The 19,538-nt window shown below is 38.9% G+C and overlaps 1 protein-coding gene across 1 annotated transcript in view; it reads right to left on the bottom strand.

The window, feature by feature from the left end:
* Positions 1-782: 782 nt before the first annotated feature.
* SUCLG1 (succinate-CoA ligase GDP/ADP-forming subunit alpha) overlaps positions 783-19,538 on the bottom strand; it is a 32,921-nt gene continuing 14,165 nt past the window's right edge. Inside the window, exons 3-9 of the mRNA XM_055312392.1 lie at positions 17,149-17,265; positions 13,868-14,080; positions 13,653-13,710; positions 9,027-9,110; positions 7,253-7,404; positions 2,547-2,735; positions 783-1,027 (exon numbers count right to left, since the gene is read on the bottom strand). Coding sequence (XP_055168367.1) covers positions 1,001-1,027; positions 2,547-2,735; positions 7,253-7,404; positions 9,027-9,110; positions 13,653-13,710; positions 13,868-14,080; positions 17,149-17,265 — 840 coding nt within the window. The 3' untranslated portion in view covers positions 783-1,000. The remainder of the gene's footprint in view (positions 1,028-2,546; positions 2,736-7,252; positions 7,405-9,026; positions 9,111-13,652; positions 13,711-13,867; positions 14,081-17,148; positions 17,266-19,538) is intronic.

Below are 19,538 nucleotides of genomic sequence, written 5' to 3'. Positions count from 1 at the left end.
ATCCACTGGAATTGCTTCTTATTAACAAGTTCCCTTTTAACATTTTTTTTTTATTTATGATAGTCACACACACACAGAGAGAGAGAGAGAGAGAGAGAGAGAGAGAGAGGCAGAGACACAGGCAGAGGGAGAAGCAGGCTCCATGCACCGGGAGCCCGACGTGGGATTCAATCCCGGGTCTCCAGGATCGCACCCTGGGCCAAAGGCAGGCGCTAAACCGCTGCGCCACCCAGGGATCCCAACAAGTTCCCTTTTAAACAAAAGTAGGATGGCTAACTGCTCTCTTGTGGTTTTTTTTTGTTTGTTTGTTTGTGTTTTTTTGTGTTTTTTTGCAGCAGAGGTCTTAAATCTCAAGCAACAAGATGGGGAAAGGGAGAGCCCTCTGCAGAACCACAGAAAACACTGCATTATTGAAAACCTCCTGTTTTTCAACTGAAACGTAGGTGAGCTGCCTATAATCCTGATGTTGCTGCTCTTGGTGGCCCTGGCGACAATTAAGTTGCCTTCCTACATGCTGTCAACCTCAAAAGTGTCAGGAATCTAGTACTATTATATAGACACACATGAAAACTATGATTCAAAAGAGAACTAAAGTCACTCTACATCTAAAATAATTAGATCAATGTCATACCGAAATTTTTACAGCCTCATTCTCTCAAAAAATTTTTACAACGTTCTCTACAGAGCTCATTAAAACACGCACAACACACATACCCCATGCCTCCATTTCTCCCACTCTCCCCATCCCCCTCGTCGGAACAATAAAAAGCTCCAAAACCAAATTCAAATCAATTGGTAGGTTTACTGGCTGTCTGTTACGCAATGAGGTGGAAACACCTCAATATAGGACATTCTGAACCCTGTGTTTTCTTCTTGCTGTACTGACAGACCAGCGATAGGCACACAGGCTGACACCCAGGACAACAGAAGCAAACAGCTGCTGGTTCACATTTCCGTAATGATTAATTCCATAGGTTTAGGGAACTTCATGTTTTTTCTTTCATAGCAGCTTCCTCTTTTCGAACTCCTTCAGAAACAGAAAAGAGAAAGGGGATAAAAAAATTGAAGATTCAAATTACATTCCTGGTCAAAGTGATTCTGAAACCACTTTATCTTTAGGATCCTTTGAACAACCAAAAATTACAAAAAGTGAAATGTACCAGGATGAAGGTGCTTGAACACAATATAACAGCTTTCAAATTAGGCTGTGTCAGCTTGAATTTCACAAGACTAGATGCAGAGCCTTAGCTTTATGTCTCCCAAACACAGAGCCCGAGAGGCTTCTTTGAACTCTTATTTTTCCACAGCAGTCTTACTATTAAGAGCTGACAAACTTGACTACTTAGGCAAACCCTTCAAGGCCACACATGAACCACGCTGGCCTTACTAATAAGGCAATGGAAACAGGTTTGCTTAGTTTCTCCAAGAAAGAGACTAAATGTAGATTCAGTCAAGATTTGAACAGAATGTCAAGCACTTCAGAAATATGTGAAAAGGAAACCATACTGAAAATCACATTTCTCTAGATTGCAATTAGAATATGACCAATGTGTAGTTGCCTGCTGCCACTTACTGGAGCAAAATGGTAATGCATGTCTCCAAACTAAGCATAAGCATTTGCTTCTCCGCCCCTTTTCCTGTCTGCCCCTGCTCTTTCATACACTCACTAGCCCCCAGAATTGCGGCACATGGTGCTTATTTCAAAAGACAGGATCATGCAAAGATCCAATAAAACAAGGAGCAAGGCAAGGGCAAAAAAGACTGAACTAAAACATGGCTCCCTCCTGGGGATACAATTTATGCTTGTTCTCAACATGGTTAAAATGTCTGGTTTTTGCTTTGCTTTTTTGTCAAACCTATAACCATCATAAAACTAAAAAGAAAGAGAGCCTTAAATGATCACTTAAAGAGACAGGCTAAAACTCATTACAAAGAGATTATAGAAGATACCGGGTCATTTAGAACATTTTAAACTATGATGTTCTATTAAAAAGGAAAAAGCAGAGCATATGGTTAAGAAGTTGCTCCCAACCAGCAAACAACGGCATCTCAACACAGCCAGGGCCAGAGCTACAGGTTGGACACCCCTACCCTCTTCTCTTGATCTCCCTACCCTGCTCCCCATCAACTCCTTCATCCAGTTTTCATTTCTTGTCACTAGCTTTCAGCCCCTCTCCCTAGAAACAACAAAGACCTATGAGATCAGGGTAGCTATATTCCAAAGGTCCTCAATGAAAAAAATGATATACAGATGCCTAGATGGAATTCATGGCACTAGTGGACTCTGAAACATTTTCTTGTATATCTTATTTTGCCCCACACAAAAGAACAAATTCCAATGTTTAAAGAAATGTGTTTTCAAATCAGAATGTTGTTCCTGGTCATGCCCAGTTAGGACACTGGGACATTGATGCAGCTGCTAGAGACAGTTAAGCTGCATACCAGAAAGAAATAAACGGAAAGGACCAGGGTTTCCGGATACCCAGTGCAGCCCCAAGCTACAAGGCCTGTAACTTCAGAGCACTCAGGCCACTGCTACAGCTCACCTTGTAGATGGTGGTTCCCAGCTGTGCTGGAGACATGCTGACCACAACTCCTGCACTCTGAAGGGCAGAAATCTTCTCTTTGGCTCCACCTTTTCCTCCAGCAATAATCGCCCCTGCATGACCCATTCTCCTGCCAGGAGGAGCAGTTAAACCAGCAATGAAGGACACCACAGGCTTGGCCTTGGGACCCTGGAAAGTGGTATTGTAAACACTCTCATGAGAAGTTGACCAAAACTGGACTTCAAATTCATGACTCTGAAATGAAATTGCAAATGGCGTGGGCAGGACCCACCACTCATCCTAAGAAAATGAACACAAACATCAAGCTGTAATTGCAATCACTGCATTCACCTTTGAGATGACTCAACTTTTCATATAAACTCAGGAAAACCATCCTGAGCAAATATTTGTCTGTTTAGATTTTAAACTTCAACTGCACTGGCCACAAGCTATTTTACAAACATATATATAGGTGGTTCTTTCATTTGAAAAACAAAGCACATTTGAAAACATATGTTACGTGATTTGTGATAATAATGAATTAAGACACTAGATCAGGTTATTTTATTTCAACCTGATTTTGTCTTAATTTAGTCTACCAAAAAAAAAAAATTTGCTAGGAAAAAAAAAAAAAGATAAGGTGGAAAGGTATATTGGAAAAGACATAGGACTGGAAGTTGCCAGATTCAATTTCCTATTGACTAAAGCTGGTTGGCCTCGGACAAAGCATACCAGCTCTGTAAGCCTCTGATTCCTCATCTATGAAATGAATGATGACTTTCTCTCTGAAATTCTATGAAGTCTAAGGAAAATTAGGACTAGTTTTATTTAATAAAAATCGATTCTAATATACAACTTCTATGTAAATGAAGAACACTATCCTAGATTCTGAGGTAAAAAAATAAAAGTCTACGTGGGAGATATAAGAATTCCTGTGCTCTAGACTTAAAATACAGTTAAAGAAATAATATAAAATATTATCAATTAGTTAAGAGATACAAAAATATTATTTGAATATATGATTAAATTTCACAGTAAATGAAAATATCATGTTTATAATAAGAGCTCAGAAGCAACAAGGTATCCAAAGATGGCTGTAAAAAGCGGAACCTGAATACAAGCAGAATCTGTCTTCGGGTACCATCACCTTCCCCATGGCCAGCAATTCTCAAATCATTTGGTCTTAAAACCCCTTACACTCACAAAAATCATTGAGAACCCCAAAGAACTATTGTTTATGTAGATTATATCTGATGTTTCCTGTACTAGAAATTAAAACTAAGAAATTATGTAAGTATTCATTGAAAAATAAAAACTTAAAAACTATTTTAAAAACCATTTTAGTAAGAAGTGTGGCATTCATTATTTTACATTTTTGTAACTCTTGAATGTCAAATTTAATAAAAGGCAAAGGGATTATGACATCCGCTTTTGCATTCAATCTCTTCCAATATGATATTTTGGCTGAACTCAAAGAAGTCTGGGCTCACACATATACATGACTGGAAAAGGGGAAGAATTTTAACAGCCTGTCAGATAACTGTGGATACTCTTCTTTGATACTAGATAAACCTCTTCAAGTGGTAATTTCTTAAGGGTCAGTTGCAATGTTGGAATCCAGAACCATAGCAATGAACTTTCTGTCCTGTTACTTTAAAATCCATTGAATGGATCTTTTACCTCTAATGATTTTATAACATTCATTGGCTGAATGAAAAATATGTTTACTGAATTATGTACATCTTCCAAATGTTGATACGTTTCTTTATACAACATCGATAAATCAGTCACTGTTACCAGATTTAATCAAAGTCTTTAGTAGGAGGAAGTCCAGTTCACAGTGGCAGAAACAACTTTTCCAAAATATGAATATTCACGTGAAAGCTCAAATCTTATCACTGTCAAATACTATAAGTTGTTTTCCTTGATATGGCAGGTTCACTTTGTTCATTTTTGATAAAATGTCTATGACATACCCAAGTCTGAACAGTCTGTCTGCCAGTTGTTCTTGAGAGTTTTTTCATGGTAAGAAAAGCAGCTAGTTCAACTCACAACTCAATTGAGAAGGTGCTTTACTTCCCACTTCATCACAAAATACTGACTCATGGGTCAGGATTTAATAAAATTAATAATTTTTACTGCTTTATCAAGGACATTCTTTAAGTGAAATCGGTTTCATTTTGTTTTTCTAACTATGAACATGTGGCAGTGAATGATTACTAGAAAGCTGCTTCCACTGCCCAGATTTGTGCTATGGTGCCAGCAGCCAGGTTCTGCGTGGTCTGACGCGGCCTACTCCAGCCTCATCTCCCACCATTCCTCCCTGCTCTTTGTCTCCCAGTAATTCCAGGCTGCTCTGCCTCTGTTCCTCTGTAGGGAATGTTCTCCACCCTCACTGGACAGCTGACAAATTTCTACTTAACTTCTGAGACCTGACTCAAGACTCCTCTTTCCCCATAAGCCTTTCTGACTCTTCCTCCCACAGTCTCCACAAATGCTCTCATGGTTGATCATCCTCCATTCAGTGACCCTGCTGTGCCTTTGACAAGTTTCTACTATTAAACTAAGTATAGTGGCTGCAACTTATTTCCCATGTGTTCCCCTCCTAAACTAAGAATCTCTGAATTCAGAAACTATGTTCACACTTATTTCTGTATGCCCAGCACCTACCATGGTGCAGAATTAAAAAGAAAAGACTCTACAAGTCACTTCTTCATTTACTTATGGGCTCTACACAGTTATGAGCATCTTTTATTTAAGTGGCACTAATTTCTATGTGATCCTTCTGTCTCCATACTTACAGAAAAAGAATGCTGCACTAGAAGGAAACAAGATTTTGATGAACCTAGAATGTCAGACAAGTTTATATTGTCCTATTAACAAAGAAGAGTCACTTACAATTTTTTAAGCAGAGAAAAATACAACTAAAGAGACTACAAGGAAGTATGGTCTGAAAACAAGATGCAGAAATGATGAGAAACGTGAAAGCCCCAAAATAGACAAGTTAGGATATCAGCATAGTTTGAGCAGAGGCCCAGGGCTGGTAACCCTTTTCCTGAATTCCTGCAATTAGACTCTTGACCCCTCCATGACATAGTGGAGACGTCAGGCAGATGTGGGGGATGAATCCCACCTTTAGTTCATTTGCTATATACCTGCCACTGGCAAGTTTATAATGTCCCTGTGCCAGTTTCCTTATTCATAAAAGGACAAAAACCTTTCTCAAAGGGTCAAGATTAAACAACACCAGTTTTACAAATAAGTACTGTCACTATAATAATGACAATAATAAAAACAGTAATGGTGGCAGTAGAGAACATTACTGAGTGTTCAGTACTCTGTTCTGTGCCAGGTACTGTGCTAAGTGTCTTATGTCATCTGTTCAACCTAGAATCCTACATACAGTAGGTCCTTAATAAAAATTCATCCCATAAGAACTAACCAGGAATAGAAAAACATGTGCCAAATGAAATAAAACGTATATGCTTAGCTTTTCCCATCAAAATCTAAGCTAGTCAAGGGATCCAGAGTTGGGTCTAAATACATTTTAAAATTCACTTGAGGGATCCCTGGGTGGCGCAGCGGTTTGGCACCTGCCTTTGGCCCAAGGCGCGATCCTGGAGACCTGGGATCGAATCCCACGTCAGGCTCCCGGTGCATGGAGCCTGCTTCTCCCTCTGCCTGTGTCTCTGCCTCTCTCTCTCTCTCTCTGTAGCTATCATAAATAAATTAAAAAAAAAAAAATTCACTTGAACATAGCATAATGTCATGGTAACCCAGATCTTTCCTAAAGAGAAGTCAGTATTTACTTGAATTTCAAAGTTTACAACTTTTCTGAATTCAAGTTACCTCAAACTCTTAACGATATGCTTCATTCTTTTCTTATCCACCACCTATTGGTGCCTGATATGCCGGGGGATGGGGCAGTCCCTGCTGCCCCTGATACAGACTAGAGGGAGAGTCGGATAGTAAGCAGTCTTTGCAGAAGGAATAAGCAAAGGCAAGTGAAAATGAAAACATCGGGCCAGTCAGATGGGACATGGATCTGAAGAAGAAAGTTAGACAGGTGTGTAGGGACTGGAAGACCATGGTTAAGTCCACACTTTGTCTTCCATGTAATGGGAGACTGTCAGGGTTTAAAACCAGAGGGTATGCAACGCCGATGTCTGTGTTGCAGAAGGGCAGGTGATCTGGGTGGTTGTGAGCAGGATGGCCAGGGACAGAAGGGAGGCGATGGTGCCTGAGGAACAGTAGAGACAATCAGGAAGAAACTACTGATATGGTCCAGGTGGAGAGAATGGCAGCTGGAACCAGAGCAGAGGGACTAATTACAGCTGATGCACTGAATCTCAACATACTACTAGGGACAGATCTTGGTAACTGAGTGGAAACAGGTGATGAGAGAAAAGTAAAAGATGCTTCTGAGGTTTCTGCCTTTGGAACTGCATGAAGTATGTTCATATACAAGAATCATTCACACTTAAGGAATAGGCCACAGAGACTAACTCTGGGGAAAAATTAAGATGAGAAGAAGGAGAAAAACTAAGAGGACGGAGAGGATGAAGAAAGAATGGAGACTGCTGGTAGCCTCTGCAGAAGCACTGTCAGGAGAGTTAAGAATCAACAGCAGCACAGCACTGACTAGCTCAGGAAGTGCCTACTGTGTGTGAAGAGCTGTATTTTTCCAAACCCAAACCCAAACTTACTGAATTATGTTGTTTCAAGAATTCTGCAGCTTTTTCTTCTGCATTACCACCAATTTCACCAATCAGTATGATGCCTTCCGTGGCTGGATCATTCAGAAAGATTTCAAGGCAGTCAATAAAATCTGTGCCATTAAAAGGATCACCTCCAATGCCTGAAAAATTCAAAGAATAGCAACACCAGCTGAAAATTTAAGGATGAACCATGAAAATAAGAGATGCTGTTTCAATTCATGTTCTAATCTTGCCTCTCCTGTCACCAATGTTTTAAAATGCAGTCACTCTGGTATTTAACATTTAAAAAAATCATAAATCGCTACATTTATTTGTTTCTAATATTAAGTGAATGCTAAATGGTGGTTGATTTCGGATATTCACAAAGACATTTTTGTTTTAGCTCTTTTATGGAGCTTCTTTCCTCCCACGAAATTATTCCCAAACAACTCTTTTAAAATGGGCATTTTTTAAAAAGGTGTGTTTGTGATGCAAGCAAGCAAGACTATCTCTTCTCTGATTAAACATTTTACAAATGTCTTTGCACAAAGTAACTATTAAATGAGGCACACTGCTGAGAAAACACACACAAGTTTTAAGAGACAAGTCCCAGTGAGGGACAGAGGGTGCACTGATCCCTTTTACCTTAGATACAGGGTGAGTGATGACTACGAACACAAACATTTAAGGACAAGTACTTGGACAGGATTAAAGGAAATGCTCCCAACAGACTGGCTGCCACTTTTTATTTTTTATTTATAATGTATATAAACTCACTGATGGCAGAATTGATTTCCTACTTTTCAATGCATCTCTGAAGAATGAAGTTGAAGAAGAGAAGCAGCATTTATGAGTACTGTGTGTCAAATATGGCGTCCTAGCCACACATTAGACCTGCCATTTCCTCATTCTTATAGCCTCTCTGTGAAATGGGCATTAGTATTAGTAATTTACAAATTAAAGACAGAAGTTAGAGAATGAATTTTGCAATTCTGTTTCAAACCTTTTCTTATTCTCCACCACACTAAGTTACTTTGTGACTAAGACTGTACTTTGTACATAGAGAAGCTCAATCACTATTTCCAATATTGACTTTATGGATCTTAATTCTAATTAAAATACTCCAGGTTTTTATTTTAGAATTTATTGTGAAAAGCTATTTTTGAAAGGCTTTTAAAAGGTATTCTAAAATTTTGAAGAAATGTTTATAAAAATGAGAAATCTGACTTTTAGCAACAAATACTAAAATTATTTTAAAATGTAAAATCTTTTTACTTCTAAAAGTCGTAGGCAGTATAATGTGGCAACAAGAGAAGTTTTGGGGAACTCAATCATCCTCGATATAGATTTTCTCACCAATAAAGCTATAATAGCACCACTTTCAGCTTAGAGGTGCCTCAGAAGATTCTTAAGAATAAGATAACAAATGGCAAAGAACTCAGTAACTGGGAAGCACTAACAAAATGATAATTGTAGAACCAGAAGTCCTAATGCAAAGAACTGTTTCTTCACAGCAAGTGAAGTAAGTGATGTTTTCCGGCACCAAGGCTCTGCAGGGGCCACATGTCCCACAATGCTTGCTCAACATGAGGGTCAAATCTTGGGCCACGAATCTTTAAAATATACAGTGGGGCTTCACACTGAAGCAAATTAAATTTAAGATCATGACATCTTTTTAATAAAATGGTTATCAAAACCTCTTGGAAATAACCAAAAGTTATTACTATACTCATTCAACAAAGATACTGCATTACAATAAAATGATTCTACCAAAATCACTCACCAACACACAAAGACTGTCCCAACCCAACTTGGGTTGTTTGGTGAACCGCTTCATAAGTCAGGGTGCCGGACCTGGACACAATACCTTAAAGAAAGAGAATTTAAAAATATTAGATTGTGTTCAAATCATAGGCTATCAAGTTAAAGATACAAGTACTTAAGAAAAATCCATTCTACAATTTGTCATCCAACTCAACAAGTACATGGTTGGTGCATAAATACCTATCTTCTCACTATGAATTCAGGTGTATGTAACTTCAGATACTCTGCACCAATTGGGCAAATTGAAGGACAAGTGTGTATCTTGGTCAATGCTGGACAATAGAATACTGTTCAATTGATCTCTTAGATTAATTTCACCAGACAGTAACAGCTGGATCACTTGATGAGGACTGCTCCTTCTGCAGGGAACCCTGCACCGACTCCCCAACCCAGCACAGTGCCAGCCTACCTCTCCAGACTTGTCTCCCATTATTTCCCTACTCTAGTGAAATCGATTTATTCCCCCACTTAGTCACGTTGCTTCTGCTGCAAACGGGGCCCCCATCTCCTCAAATGCCACTTTCCCTGGAAGTCTTTCCTGATTCCTCCAATAAGTACATTGTTCTCTTACTATCTGGCTCAGTAAGAGACCACCAATGGTATTTAAGATTCTGTAGCAACCATCTTCTTTGCTATACTGTAACCTCCAAGGAGCTTGATAAACAAGACTGCTTCCCTCACTCCTGTGTTCCTAGTATTGAACATGCACAGAAGGAGTTCAATAAATACTTACCTGAATGTCTCAAAACTGAAAACCTTTCAATAGAGTACAAACATCCTCTTAAGGAAAATCTAATTCCAATAGTTTTAAGACCATTCAATCACTGGACCCTAACCTACGACAAATGACAATCATTACCACCAATCCCCATCTGTCTCATTCATCAATTTTCCCTATTCTCTGAGCTTTCTTTCCATCTACTTGCTGTCTCCCTAATACAGTCCTTCCTCTGCGGGACCCTTCATAACTGAGAAGGTTGGGTAGGTAATACCTACCTACCTATGTACTCAGTACATTTACCTTTGTTTAAATAAAGTATAGTTGGCAATTTCTTTAGTTGTATATCTTGTGTACAATTGTCTAGTCTCCTTTCCACTCTTTCTACTTGATTCTTGTGGTATGATTATGTCTAAGTGTCCACTCAATATCTTACATTACTGAGAAAAACAACTATTTTATTTATTCTAGTCTTGTGATGGATCAGTATAATAACCAGTGAATATTAACACCAGGATGTTATCATTCTTTTAAGGAGCTTTCATCTGATCATATAAATGATATGTAAATTACATAAATGCAAACTGCACACAATGAAGGTAATGAAAGCCATGTTTTTAGGGTAGATTATTCCTGTCATTCTTAAAAGTATATGTAGTAAAAGAGCTATCACTTAAAAGTACCTATCACAAGAACACTTCTGTTTCTGAAAGGCAGAAGTACTTTCTTCCTCTATTCTTTTTATTAAATACAACTAAAAACCCTGGGCATTATAAATAAAATAAATCCAAGGAATCTCTAAGAGATGAAGAAGGCAAGGTAGTTAAGGACCTCTAAACTCAAGGAAAGATACACTGCTGAGCTCCCTGGGTTTCCTTTGCCTCATGCATCCTAGATATGGATCTAAAGAAGCCAGCATCCCAGAAACACATAAGGATACAGAAAAAAAAAAAAAAAAAAAAAATCCCCCTTTAAAAGCCTGCTTGCTCTAGCAAAAGAGCCAAGGACAGCCCAGAAAAACAGAAAACTTTTGAGATAATAACCACTCCATACCAACCAAACACTACAGAAAATAACTGTGCCTTCACCCTCACTCATATGAGCAAAGGCCAAAAGGGATTCCTAGACTTACACATTTAGGAAGCTGCACTGAGGCACCCCAACATGCCAGCCAAACTGGTGAAAGAGAAGGCCAAGTAGGCAATCAGGACTTTCATCTATGCCAGCTGATATGAGTTCCTCCTCACCCCTACAATGTTGATGGAAGCCATGTGGGGAGTCTAGATGTCCATCCTTACCTGGCAGTAATTAGGCACTTCTCCATCTTCTTGTCAGGGTGGTATCAGAGAAGGCCTAGTGAAGAGTCAGGACTTTCACAATTGCCCAGCAATAACAAGGTCACCTCCACTGAACTCAGTGAGGACCAAGGAGGAGAGCAGAACTATCATACCCAGTAAGGAAGAACTCACCCACTCCAGTATCAATGGAACAAATAGAAACTTGGACTTCTATATCCACCCGGCAGTAATGAGGGACCTCCCCCTGATAATCCCTGCTGAAGCAGTGTCTATAGTCAGTCAACAGAAGGTTCAAATAAGACCCAGAGTCCTATAATACACAGATTATCTGGGTTTCAGTCAAAAATCATTCAGAATACCAAGAACCAGGGAGATCTCAAACTGAATGAAAAGAGACAATAAATGCTAACACCAGGGCATCTGGGTGGCTAAGTGGTTGAGTATCTGCCTTTGGCTCAGGTCATGATCCTGGGGTCCTGAGATCAAGTCCTGCCTGCATCAGGCTCCCTGTGGGGAGCCTGCTTCTCCCTCTACCTACATCTCTGCTTCTCCCTGTCTCTCATGAATAAGTAAACAAAATCTTTAAAAAAAAAAAAAAATAGATGCTAACACCAAGATGAAGAATTATCTAACAGGAATTTTTAAAAAGGCATCATAAAAATGCTTTAAATAATCACAAACATGCTTGAAACAAATGAGAAAATAGAAAGCCTTATCAAAAAAATAATGAAGTCTCAGCAGAAAAATAGAAGATATAAAGAGAACCCAAATGTAAATTTTAGAAGAGAAAAATAAAACAACCAAACCTGAAAGCTCAGTGGATGAGCTCAGTAGCATAAAGGAGGGGAGAGAGGAAAGAATCGGTGAAATGAAAATAGAACAGTGGAAATTACCCAACCTGAATGAGAGAGCAAAAACAGACCAGGGAAAAAAGTGGACAGATCCTCAGAGACCTATGGTTACTACATGTGAATTTGCAATTGTAAAAACATAAAAAGTTTAATCAAAATAAAAATTTTGAAAAGGATGGAGGGGTCAAGTATGTCACGCGTGGTTGTTTTTTAGGTTTAAAGGCACCTTAGAAAGCAGGGCAGTGATCAGAAAAGTGACTTGGCACGGGACACTCCTTACATGCTCACTTCAAGTCTACAGCAGTAGCCATTCACAGCAGACAAGAGTCTACAGAGCACTCAACTATGTACAAGAGCATCAGTGACTACATGGATCAGGCCCCCACTAGACCTGATGGATTATGGAACTTCTTGGAATCCCCTTGGTAGAAGAACTTGGTAAGTACCCTACTGGCAGCAGGGCTAACAGCAATAAGGGATTTTAGTAACAATAAAAAACCATGATCTTTAACCCAGTCTTGTAAAGTACATAACTGACATTCACCCACTATACTGATTACTTTTATCTATTATTAACGGTCATAGTTTATAGATAGAGAAAGTACAGTAACCATCTATCATGGTGCACTAAGAAAGCTTAGTGAGAAGGTGTGAAGAACCTAAAAACAAGCATAACAGGATAAATTTGAAATGTTAATTTGGTTATTTCTTCAAGGAACTAAACAAGTAGCAGTGGAATTTTCACAAAACATTCTAAAAAGTTTGTGATATCCTATAAGGCAAAGTAACGTGAGGATAGGATATAAAAAGACTAACAATAAAAATAATTCAAAGCACATATGTAGCATGTGTGCTATATATGTGTTATATAAAACAAAGGACTTATATCCAGAATATTTATGGAATCCCTTGCCATAATCAACAAAAAGACAACCCAATAAAAAAATGTGCAAAACACTTGAACAGATCATTCACAAAAGAAAATATACAAGAGCCAATAAGTACATGAGATGGTGCTCTACATCATTAGTCATCGTCATCAGGGAAACTAAAATTAAAACCATGAGACACCATTTCATCCCTAGCAGAAAGGTTAAAATTAAAGACTGAGAAGGCTGTTTGTGAGGATGTGGAAGAACTGAAGCTTTCATACAGTGATCGTGGAAATGTAAAGTGAATAGCCCTTTTGCAGAACTGTTTGGCGATTTCTTAAAAAGTTGAACATACTTCAAAGCTATGACTTAGTGATTCCATTCATAAGTATCTTACCCAAAGGAAATGAAAATGTGTCCACAGAAAGATCTATACACAAATATCACCTTAGCCTTATTCATAATGATTCAAACTGGAAATAACCCAACGTTCATCAATAGGAGAATGGGCAAATTGTGGCAGAATCACACCACAGATTATTACTTAGCAGTAAGATGAAATGAACTATTGATACATGCAAACACATGGAGAATCCCCAGCATGCCGAGCAGGAAAAAAATCTTTTAAAACTCCAAAAAATATCTCCAATGATTCTGCAGAATTATTATGGATTCTTAACCTCATCCAATTCAGGATACAGAACTGATTCACTATAAAATCCCCTGGTAAATTCCACTACAGTTAATTAAAATGAATTAAATTTGCACAGTTACAAATTCTCTTAGTGAATTTTGAGCTTAAGGCAAAGAATTTTTTTGTTTTTAATCTATAGGAAACCTACTCACCAATTCTTCCTTTCTTGTGAATATGGCCAGGCATGATGCCAATTTTGCATTCTCCAGGCTGACGGATAGAAAATTCACAGTTTCAGAAAAAGTGGAAAAAAAACCCATAACAACCTATAACTAATAGGTCATACACACACAAACACACTTGGACTGATGCAAAGCTAGTTAGCCTTGTGAAAGCCTAAATCTGGCCTATTGTTTTTTACACTTACATTGATGATTCCAGGGCAGTTAGGCCCAATTAGCCTCGTCTTTCCCTGCCGCAGCAGCTTGTGCTTGACCCGTACCATGTCCTGCTGTGGTATACCTTCAGTAATGCACACAACCAAGGGCACTTCTGCCTCAACAGCTTCATTGATGGCAGCAGCAGCAAAAGGAGGAGGAACATAAATGACAGAAGCTGTCGCTCCTGTCTCTTCTTTGGCCTGAAACATTAACCACAAAGCACTTTATTATGGGTTAAGTTATAAACACTAATAAAATGCATTCAATACCATGATTTTAATAATGTCATGGGATCAGGAAAGGACACTATGAGGAGACATTGGATGTCTTCATTCTTCCCATTAGCAAGTTCACTGTGCTGTCAGAAAAGAGCAGAACCAAGCAGGGGCTCCTCTCTGCCCCACTATGAAATGCCACTCTGAACTGAAAGATTCTATGACACCTCGTTCCCTCAGATGATGGCATGTCAGGAAACCTGAAAGCGCTGTCTGATTTGCATTTGTGTCCTCTCATTCCTATGGCCATGTTTATTTTTGTTGCCTTACAAGACACTGTACCACCTATTCGGGACCAAAGACCTTCTATTTCCCCAGGAGAAAAAGGAGGAGTAAGCCACTGAGCATTGGAACTCAGCTCTCAAACACCTATGCAAAATCTATCATGTCAAAAATGATAGTTTTTTATGCTCACAATTTTTAATCTAAATGCACATTAGTTAAAAATAAAAATAAACTAAACTACAAATTGCATAAATGGCCAAAGAATAAGAATGTGGGTCAAATGCATATTAGGGTCCACTCTACATCACTCCACAAAGCAAAGAACTTAAAATCATCAGTTTGACTGTGGTTCTGTCCGTGGTCTCCACATATTCTCCACATACATCAATACCTTCTACCCACCTCAATGTGTGGTCTTGTCTCCCTCTACCCACCTCTATGTGTGGTCATGTCTCTTAAAGCTCCTTGAACACAAAGATTGTTAGTGATCTCTGACTCTCCAAGAGAGGCAGTACCTGTTCTGAGAGGCCCTGCAGGAGGGCTCAAGACAGGTCTTGTTAAGGCCTCACAACAACCCCTGTATGCTTAGTATCCCCATCTACAAATCAAGATGCTGGGGCCAAAAGACAATAAATAACTTACACAAGGTCACATAGCTAGGAAGTGAGTGGCAGAGCCAAGATTCAGATCTAAGTATCTCTGATTCCAAAGTGTCTGTTCTTTTCAGTTACAGCAGGCTGCCTCCCTATAAATGTTAAAATATGACTTAATCAAGATATAAACCAAAACCTTTTGGAAGGCTGTGTCATGGGATTTTACAATGGAAAGGAATACTAAACTACAGAACATACAGGTACAACTAGAAGGGGCAGAAGTCTTTCAGAATCATTCCTGAATGACTCCCCACATCCCCAGAGACTGAGGAGCTTTCTCTATGGTATCTCTCATAAAAAGAAGTGTCTTGACACTGACAGAAGAACAAAAGTTAAAGGATGCTGACAGATCATCAACAAATGATGCCAGGGGTTAAAAATAATTTTTTTAAAAACTCTGTTCAAGGTGATAACAGAGAAGGGGATACAAAAAAAGTAAAAATAAAAACTAGGCTGGAACCAAAAGGAGTCAAATCATAGGCATATACGTATTTTTTTAGAAAATGTATCCTGCAGTTTTCTACCTCTTAAGGCTATACATACTGCCAGAAGCCAAATATGACAACAGGCTCTGTGCTAACAAGTGACACTAGATGAAAGGTATCCATCCTACTCATTCAGAAAGCTCTTTGTAAGTGCTAAACAGTTAAGAAATATAGTACCTGTCAGAGAACTTGCAGAATATTGCAAATGTCATTTCTATTTGTAACATGGTGAATAATAAATGAGTTGCTTAGCAACAAAAACTTTTCTTTAAAAGAAAGCAAAAAAAGCTCATGAAAAAGTCAAATCTACCTAGAAGAGTTATGAAAACAGCTTTTCTCTGTATTTTGAGGTCACGAAGTCAGCCGTAGGAGACTTTAAGGGGTGGGAGGAAATAACCAAAAATTTAAAGCAAAAAGATCTCAAATGATTCTTTTAAAGAACCTATGATTTTAACTTTTTTTTACTCTTTAAAGTAAAAAAAAAAAAATCCTGTTTTCAAGTTTAAAGTAAAATGAAAATTTCAAATTTGAATATTTTTTCCTATGTTTTACGATCAAGAATACAAATTAACTTCAATTTGAAGTTAGTATTCTAAAAAAGAGATTAAGTCTATAAATTTGTTATTTTAAAAAAATGTGATACTTTAAAACATGCCTTAAAACTATGTTTAAGAGGGGGAGGGGTACATCTTTTATCAATACATTCGTACCAAGTACTAAGTTTATTTCCTAGATTTTTTTTTTTTATTATATAGGTAAGATTCTGTACCATAATAGTTTCTTTTATAAAACTATTATTTTTCTATGTATTCATGCAAGAGTAGAACGAGAATACACAAGGAGCTTAAATAAGCTCTCTAAAAAGGCAAAATTTGAGATGTGGAAAGCACTATAAAATTTAACTTTATATACATTTTTATCATCGGAGTTTTTATAATAATCACTTATTAATTTTGTAACAGAATTAAAGTTTGGTTCAAAATACTTCAAAAAGTATTAAGAAATCAGCAATTTGGGGAAGAGACTAGGGCTCTATGATTTGTCAGTCTGATTTCACAGTCCAGTTTTTTCACACTGAACACCATACTACTTACCCTAAGCCCTGCTAAGTCTGCCACTTCTCAGCTACGAACTATGGGCAGGACCTTTAACCTCTCTGCATTTGTAGTACCCCTGTCTTCAGACTGGGGATGGTGATAGCAACTGCACCTCAGAGGGTTATGGGGAGTCTTGAATGAAGCAATGTCTATGAAGCAGCTAGCACGGTGCCTAGCAAACAGCCCATGCTGTGTGTTGGGGGCTGGATGCTGACATGTGCACTGCTAACATCCTGGAGGAAGAAAGAGTAAGGAAAGGATAAGAAGCCAAATAGAACCTAAGCTACAGCACTTCTCTTACCAGATGATCTGTGCTTAGAAACAAAAGGACACAGGCATGGGGAAGGCATCCTAAGTCTGTGTGACTAAAATGAACCCAGTGGTTTTTAGTGTGATTCAAATTTCTTTACATTATGGGATTTTAAAATAGCAAGTGACTCTTCCAAAAGGGGACACAATTAAGATCTCTATCCAAAGTATGCCTGCTCTTTTCCTGCTTTTCTTTACTTAGCAAACTTAGTACCATTAATTACCTCCTTCACAGTATTAAAGACTGGTAAGCCCAGATGTGTCTTGCCTCCTTTCCCTGGAGTGGTTCCTCCAACCAGCTGGGTGCCATAATCCAATGCCTGCTGGCTATGAAACGTGCCCTGAAGGGAAAAAAGCACAAGACTCAGGAGAAAAGACAGGCTGGGAAGCCTTAAAGCCATCTTCAGCAACTTGGAAAAGAAAAACAAATAGGCTAACTATTTTCCAGAAGGTGATATATACATGTATGCAACATTCTTAACAACTTGCTGAAGTCAGCTTTGAACCTTAAAACAATACAATCCTCCACAAAGCCAAAATAGGAGTTTTGGGTTTTGGGGGGGTGGGGGGGGTTGTTGTTGTGTTGTTGTTGTTGTTTTAAAGATGTTATTTATTTATTCATGAGAGACAGAGAGAGAGAGAGACAGAGAGGCAGAGACATAGGCAGAGGGAGAAGCAGGCTCCATGCTGGGAGCCCGATGTGGGACTTGATCCCAGGACTCCAGGATCATGCCCTGGGTCGAAGGCAGGGGTTAAAAAAGCTGAGCCACCCAGGGATCCCCAGAGTTTGGGGGTTTTTTAAAGGAGGATCTTCTTTCATTCCATTTTCATATTTGGCTGATAGTCAGAAACACCCGTGTGTTTACTTAAAAAAAAAAAACACCTTTTCAGTTTTCCTCAACTGCTCATATCCTCACGTCCCTCCTTTACACAGTTTAAAATGCATAGTCAGTCATTAGACACACAACCTTGGCTCTCTCTCACTTCAACTTACACATCTGGTAAAACCACAGTTTTGGTTAAATCCAGTCTGCTACCTACTCTAAGACTGCAATGTTCAGCCAACCAGAAGCTGGACAGAAAAAAATAGAAGCATGATAACTGGTCTCACTTTAAATTAGTGATCACTAACCTTAGGTAAGCTTTTAATGCTGCCCAGCCAATACCCTGTAATTCCCTACCCATTAACTCTCCCCTCTCAACCTTGGCACTACAGACATCTGGTCACATGGATTCATTGTTATGGGAGGTTATCCCATGCTTTGTACAATGTTTAGCAGCATCCCTGGCCCCTACTCAGTAGGTTTCGGTGCCATGCCCTCCTCTCCACCCCAACCAGCTATTGTGACAACCAAAAATGTCTCCACAAATTGAAAGATTATTTTTTGGTAGGCTTCAAGGGCTCTACTTGAATTTGTGCTGTTGATAATCTCATCCCTTATCATGTTAATAAGTATCATCCATATGGAAACCGCTCCCCCAGACACACACAGACACACATATTCCCAACCCAGACCTTGCCTTGAGCTCCAAACTCACACTGTCACTCCACTTGGAGAACTAGTAGGCATCTCAAACTTAATGTGCCCAAAGCCAAATTCCTGATCACTCCTCTCCATGCTCTACCCCATCTTGGTTAATGACGATTCCACTCTTAATACATGTACAGACCAAAAACACTTAAGTCATCCTTGATTCTCTTATATCTCACATCAGATACACTATTGCCCTACCTTCAAAATATAATTAACAATGTCTTGATCCCTTCAACTGCTACCACTTTGGTCTAAGTCATCAACTCTTGACATAATATTGCCCCTGGCTCCCTTTCATCTATTCTCAACACAGCAGCCAGAGTAATCCTGTTTAAACATAAGCAAGATCATATCATTCCTCTGATCAAAACAGGGGTTTTCCACTTCGTCCACAGTAAACTCCTCATATTGGTTCATAAAACAATATTCAACCTACGTCCTCACATACCCTTACCTGCCCGGCCTCATTTACTATTCTCTCATTGCTCATTTCACTCTGTCATGCTAGCCTTGTGTCCTGCACACACAACAGGCACATTCCTGCCTCGTGGCCTTACTGTCCCCTTTGCCTTGAATACGCTTCCATTCATATCCACCTGCTCTACTCCCACATCTCCCTTAGATCTTGACTCAGGTCAGGCTTCCCCTGACCACTCGACATAAAATTCCCTCTTCTCCATCCCAAACACCACCACAACTCCATACACAGTCACATTCTTCTATCTCTGGTTAATTTTTTCCACAGCATTTATACTTTCTTGTGCAACACATAATTTACTCACTGATCTTGTTGGTATGTTCCTCTCCCACCACTAAAATGTAAATTCAATGAAGACAGTGATTTGTCTACTCTGTTCACTGAGAAGTGGCACCTAATCCAATGTATGACATACAGTAGGCACTTAATAAGCAGCTGTTGAAACTGAATGGATCTATGTGGTCATTCTACAGGGACCTAAAAATGCTGACCCAACTGTCTAAAGTCAATGGTGGAGTTTTTAAAGAACCATAAGCCAATGCTCTCTCTTTAAGCAGTGCTATTCAAAGGGTAGTCTGTAGACTCTTGCTGGTCTGCAGCA

The sequence above is a fragment of the Nyctereutes procyonoides genome, unplaced genomic scaffold, assembly GCF_905146905.1.
Source record: "Nyctereutes procyonoides isolate TBG_1078 unplaced genomic scaffold, NYPRO_anot_genome, whole genome shotgun sequence".
In the NCBI taxonomy this organism is placed as follows: Eukaryota; Metazoa; Chordata; class Mammalia; order Carnivora; family Canidae; genus Nyctereutes; species Nyctereutes procyonoides.
The sequence above is the reverse complement of the archived record's forward strand: the minus strand, read 5'-3'. Positions and strand labels throughout refer to the sequence as shown.